The sequence below is a fragment of the Diplotaxodon limnothrissa genome, linkage group LG20 (genome assembly GCF_057381915.1).
Source record: "Diplotaxodon limnothrissa isolate DT_005_m linkage group LG20, D_limnothrissa_male_GT1.1, whole genome shotgun sequence".
In the NCBI taxonomy this organism is placed as follows: Eukaryota; Metazoa; Chordata; class Actinopteri; order Cichliformes; family Cichlidae; genus Diplotaxodon; species Diplotaxodon limnothrissa.
This window is the reverse complement of record NC_140615.1, coordinates 30,498,380-30,504,379: the sequence shown is the minus strand read 5'-3', so window position 1 is coordinate 30,504,379 and position 6,000 is coordinate 30,498,380. Positions and strand designations below refer to the sequence as shown.

The following is a 6,000-nucleotide window of genomic DNA, read 5'->3' as shown; positions in this document are numbered from 1 at the left end:
TCCATTACCAACATCACTTATCAATTCAATTTCCTGTTGATTATCTTAGCACTTCTCACTGGGTTCTCGTTGGCTGCACTTTGAGAGTGGCCACCATTGTTAAACAGCATACCAAAGACATTACATTCATGCAGATGAATTGCATGTTCTGGGTCAAATGTTTGTACATGTTGGAGGTTACTTAAAAACGTCATTAGTACCGATTTTTCTACCTCTAATAACCTCTAGCTGGACTTTAATGAATGCAATAACACGTTTTAACGTCAATTAAATTAACCACTAACTAACAAAGAACTCGTATACCAGTATTCGCAAATATATCGGATGTCAACACCACATTAGATATACCTCTGTCTAAACTCTTCATTTGGGTTCTAATGTTAGGTTTATGATTACTTTGGATAATGTGATTGGCACTGATGTTTAACATTTCCTTTCTTTCTTTTCATGGTCAAGTTATAGTGAGAGCTTTAATTTAACAAACTGAGTTTACCCATAGTCTATGTAAGAAACTTATATACAACCACCGTTTCAGGCTACGTGCAGATACTCATGTCTGCGGAACAGCAGGATCCCCATGTGCACAGTTCTCTCCTGCCCACTGTGGAAGTAGGCGTTTGCTTGCGATTTTAACAAGTGGGCTACTGTGTTATAAAAGAGCCTGGATGGCAAATCTTTACACAGATGCCAAACTGCTGTTTTACTACTGTTATTCTTCTACTGTAACTGCTGTATAGACAAATACACGGTTTGTGTGCACACACTGAGAAACTGCGAGGAGGAGAGAGAAAAGGCAAAGTAGGGAAAAACAAGGCGAGTTAGAGAAGGCTGAGCTGGCAGATCCAACACAGCCGTAGTTGACGTTCGCTAACGGGACCAGTCCGGTTCAAAAACAGGGACGTTAACCTGGCAAAAATGAGATTTTCATCTTTGCTGTTATTTTCAGCTATTGTTGTCTGCGCGCTTTCCGCTCTGGTAAACTCCGAAGTAGAGGGAATTCCTGAAGGTAAGTCTGGAATGCTGGCAGAGATAACGCTGTGTCCGCACCCCACGGTGTTGGTGGTGCAGTTTGTAGCAAATGTGTACCGAGACGAGTTGGGCCAGTTAAGCTCGACACAGGGAGACTTAGTTCATTTGATAACTGGCTGAAAAAAGCTGTGTTGCAACCACGCGTGTCACAGAAATGTGTGAGAAAGAGTTGAAGCCGAACTACAGACAAAACAAGACGATGGCGACAAATTATCTGACTGCATCTTTATGAAAAGCCCGGATCCTTGGATCAGTGTTAGTCTGTTAGAAAAACCGAAATTTCCCCACTTTGTCTCGTAGTGCTTGATGCATGTCGAAAAGTTGTTTTTCAGTTTTCCAAAATAAAAATCACTGTTAATAAAACATGAACGGAGTTTATTAACGTTTCGTCAGCGCTTTCCAATTCAAAGCAAACTGTAGTCGCTCCGGGCTGAGGAGGGCTGCCATGCCGCTGACGTGGACGATGCTCCTCTGAACTGCTGTAATCATTGCCTCTAACACATTCACGTTAGCCTGTGGGAAGCCTATATTATTAATAGTTGCAGGGGATGCGGACTTGATTCTGTGATACACCCACAAAGAATAAAAATCTAAGTTTAGAGACTTTTTTTCAGGCTTAATTCATAGCGACATTAACCCTGAGCAGTTCACTGTTACATCGTAACCATAACCATCTTAAAGCCTTTATCACAGCCTGTGCAAGAAACGTATTTGCTCCTCTGTAGAAATGTAACTACATGTCGACATAATCGCACAAGTATAGCTCTGCATTAAAGCTCTGTGTTTAAGTGCAAATATGCGAGCATCAAAATGCCATCATATTACTAATACAGCGCCTCTTCTTTCTGCTAGGTTATTGTACACTATAGTTCACAGTCATACACGCGTTACATAAATACTCTTTATGGTGGTACTGTAAAGTTTTGTCACGCTTAAGTCATTCTGAATTCCTCTGTCATGCTCTGGTTTCCAGACAAACTTCTAGTTGTGACTGTTGCGACCAAAGAGACTGATGGCTACAGGCGTTTTCTGAGGACAGCGAAACACTTTAACTATACTGTCAAGGTAAGAACTTCTGGGGCAAAGTTTTCGAAAAAGTTTATTTCATGCTCTGTAGACGTGAGGGCTCACAGTCTCTTTAAAACAAGTCCCTGCTGTGTGCTTTAAGGAGTTTTATCCAAACACAAAAATTGGTCCTTTTCAGTGGATTTCAGTCATACTAATATGTGTTGATAATATAAAGCAGAAAATAAGGAAAGACATAACCTTAATGGCTGTATTTTTAAAGGATGATACATTAAAAGCTTTAAACTAAAAGATGAGGTGTATGTTTTTAAGGTTCTGGGCCGAGATCAGAAATGGAAGGAAGGTGACTACATGTCAGCCCCAGGAGGAGGCCAGAAAGTACGACTTCTTAAAGAAGGTCTGAAGGAGATGAAGGATGATGGCCAAATAATCCTTTTTATTGACAGGTAGAGTGTCTATCTGGGTACCTATGCCACTATAATACTGTGTTAGTTATTCAGCCACTGGTTCAATTTCATTTCATGTTACATGAATCTGCCTTGTTCTGCCTTTTGTCAGCACACGAAATATAGTAATGTGTAGTATGTAATTTTACAGCTTGACGACAAATTAAGGAAGAACTGTATTAGTAGGTGAGAAACATACTCTGTTTGGATGCTTTTCAGCACTGTGGTGCTCTGCAGGCTGCAGTTAACATCCAGTCATTCTGTGTGGCATTGTGTGTGTAAACTCTAAGCAGGTTGATTCTGATGTATCAAAACGATAAGAAGAAAAGAGCTCAGTGGCTGTGACATGACGGTTCACTTTGTGTTTCGGTAGGAACAGTGACTAGAAACACATCTGCATTTAGACATATTGGAAGAACATCAGTCCACATGGTTAGAACAACAGCAAACATTTGATGAGCGTGATATTCGGCATTGATACGTAAGGAAAACATAGAAGCACTAAATATTAGTGCATGATGTAATCAGGCTGTAAGTATGAATAGTCAACAGTTAAAGTGATTGATATTGAACAGCTGCACTGCATTTGACTCTCTTTGTAAAGATGAATGCACATTTGTGACTTCATCATTTGAATAGTTGTGTACAACATGAGTATAGAAGTAAAATTAACAGTAACAGTATTTTGTCTAAGTCCGCCATTGTAGAAATCCATTTCACCGAAACAATAACGTGGCGCACGGTGTGATGTCAAAAAAGGCGCACACCTTTGACGCTGCGTTTTCTCCGTTTTCCTCGTTCACACATAAACGCAAAAATGGAGTTTTCGAAAATTTCCACCCTGGCAGTAGTTTTTAAAAATCTCAGTTTTCAGTGATCGAAAACGCCGTTTACATGTGGACGAAAGGTGCACCTTTCGTCCACACGTAAACGGCGTAAACACGTAAAAAAATCACACTTACAATTATTTCTATTGTGCGCTGCAGTAGATGTGTTTTAGCAGACCTGCAGCTCTTTGTGGTTTTACAGAACTGAATTCAGCCAGATGTAAGCAGATGTTTCACGAGATATCTTGGCTGATTGTCTCCCTCTACACTGACAGCACAATGTTTATGCTGGACAGTCTGAAGCTGCTGTGAAGGTGGACTTCAGTGAATGAATCTAAGCATCATCACATAAAGTTCATATTATGTAACTCGACACTGACCATGAACACCACAGCTGCTGTGCACCCGTCCAGTGCAGTGCTTTACCTAGAATCCATTGTATGACTCTAAGCTAACCTGTTTATCCTGCACTAAGGAGCAGATTCAGTAACACAAAGGTCAAAGGCTACACCTCAGTTTGTCTTGCAGGAAGCCTAAAAAATAAGAAAAAAAACAAAAGGTCACGTATACAGAAGCCAGTATCTGATGTAAAAATGAGGACTTACATGTAAACCTAAAATTTCCAGTATATTAAATACCACTGAGCAGTCTTTACCTTTAAATATAACCTCTCTTCTCTTCCACATTTTATACCAAACTAGGCCAACTGACTCAACATGTCCAGGTCAAAATAATGCAAATATCGAGTACAGGTGTATAAGAATTGCCTCGGTATAAATTTAATAGCTACTTATTTAAAATATATTAGCAGTTCTTAACTGTTTCTGCTGTTTCTCTAGTCTTTTAAGGTAGCGTGCTTTGAATTGAGTAACAAGCTCCACTTATAGCAGTTTATTTGCTGTGTTACGATGTTATGAGTCAGTATACTAAATTCATAAGATATTACTGTTTCAGTGTTTATGCATATTTAATTTAAATGACATGTTTTTGAAGCACATTTGATGCACTTTAGCTGTACATGGCAGCTAAAGGAAAAGTCCTGACATTTTGTAAAGTTGTAAAATTCTTTATGGTGAAGCATGTAATTATAGTGAAATCAAGAAAGTGTGTGTTGTTTTTGTTGCAGTTCCTTTTCTGGTAGTAAACATAGTCACAGGCAAATTAACTCTGGCTGGTATCATATAATAACAACGCCTTCATTTGTTTTAACTGTGTCACTGGCTTCACACAGTGCTGAGCTGCACTGTGTACTAACGTTTTCTGTTTTCACTCCCTTAATGACTTAGCTACGATGTGGTTTTTGCCTCGGGTCCCAAAGAGCTGCTCAAGAAGTTCCAGCAGACCAAGCACAGGGTTGTGTTCTCCTCTGAGACCCTCATCTGGCCAGACAGACATCTGGAGGACAAATATCCCCATGTCAGGGAGGGCAACAGGTTCCTGGGCTCAGGGGGTATGTTTATCAGTCTTGTTGTTTCTTGTACTGCTGAGAAAAGTAATATTGCTGTGTAATTTCTGTCTGTTTGTTTTTACATAACATGAAGTATTTATTCTGAGAAAAAACAATATTTTTATGTCATATTTTTTTATTAGAGACACCTGCGTCACAGTGTAGCCATGTGTGGAGGGTCACATAATTTTAGGATGCAGGACACACACACAAAGGATTTTTCAAAAAGGGAGCTCTTTAATAGCTAATCCAAAGTGAATCATTGTTCAAGGGAAAAATCCAAAACACAAGAAATTAGAAAACAACAAAACACAGCAAAGTTACAAAGAACAGTGCATACAATGCCAGAGTGGACAAAGCAACTACAGTTCACACTGTACAGTACTGCTGTATGTAGCCACACTGAGGGCTGATGAAATACTGGAGGCCAGCTCGGCAATGAGATAAATCGAAACATAATAAACACAGGTGAAAACAATCAGGGCAGTCACATAGCAGGGACAGGAGACATCACAGAACAGCCTTCACAGTAAAACAGGCACATTTATAGCATCCTGAATACCAACTCCCACTACCTCTCACTACAGAACAAGGAAACACAAAAAGACCAACGCACAGACACAGAATTGAGACAGTTTCAACAGATTTTCTAATATGTGTTCATATGGGATGGGAATCTATTGGAATTTAGCAATTCCAATTCCATTGTTGATGTCACTTGTCCATTCAGTTCCTAACCAATTATCTTATTGATTCTCTACATAATAGCTCTCTAACCTCGAGTACTAGAAGTTAAACTCAGCAGAAAGCATTTATTAATGAAAATCAACCCAGAGACTGAAGTAGCTCACTAAGATACGTAAACAGATCCAAATCCAAATGCAGTGCAGCACTGCACTTAATGTTGTTTTAGTACTTTATTAATCAGTACTTTCTTAATGTTGTTTCAGCATTTGCATACTTAGTCAACTGGTGCCATGTAAGCAATTATAAAAATGTAAATTATAAAAAATAAAAAATTTTCAGATGGTATTAAATGTTAAGCTGTTGCTGTATCTCTCACATCCAGCAGGAAAACCTGGAAGGTAAATGAACTGGTTCCTATGTAGTGCTTTACTACTCAACCTCAGCACTCAAAGCTCTTTATACAACATGCGTCATTCACCCAATCATAGAAACACTACTCCCCACCTGTGTAAATAAGCAGGTTAAAAGGGTCACTCAC

The 6,000-nt window shown here is 39.3% G+C and overlaps 1 protein-coding gene across 1 annotated transcript in view; it reads left to right on the top strand.

The window, feature by feature from the left end:
• The first annotated feature begins 654 nt into the window (after positions 1 to 654).
• Positions 655 to 6,000, top strand: part of plod1a (procollagen-lysine, 2-oxoglutarate 5-dioxygenase 1a) — a 29,427-nt gene continuing 24,081 nt past the window's right edge. The window contains exons 1-4 of the mRNA XM_085345691.1: positions 655 to 1,006; positions 2,003 to 2,094; positions 2,368 to 2,501; positions 4,615 to 4,778. Of these exons, the coding sequence (XP_085201817.1) occupies positions 916 to 1,006; positions 2,003 to 2,094; positions 2,368 to 2,501; positions 4,615 to 4,778 (481 nt within the window). The 5' untranslated portion in view covers positions 655 to 915. The remainder of the gene's footprint in view (positions 1,007 to 2,002; positions 2,095 to 2,367; positions 2,502 to 4,614; positions 4,779 to 6,000) is intronic.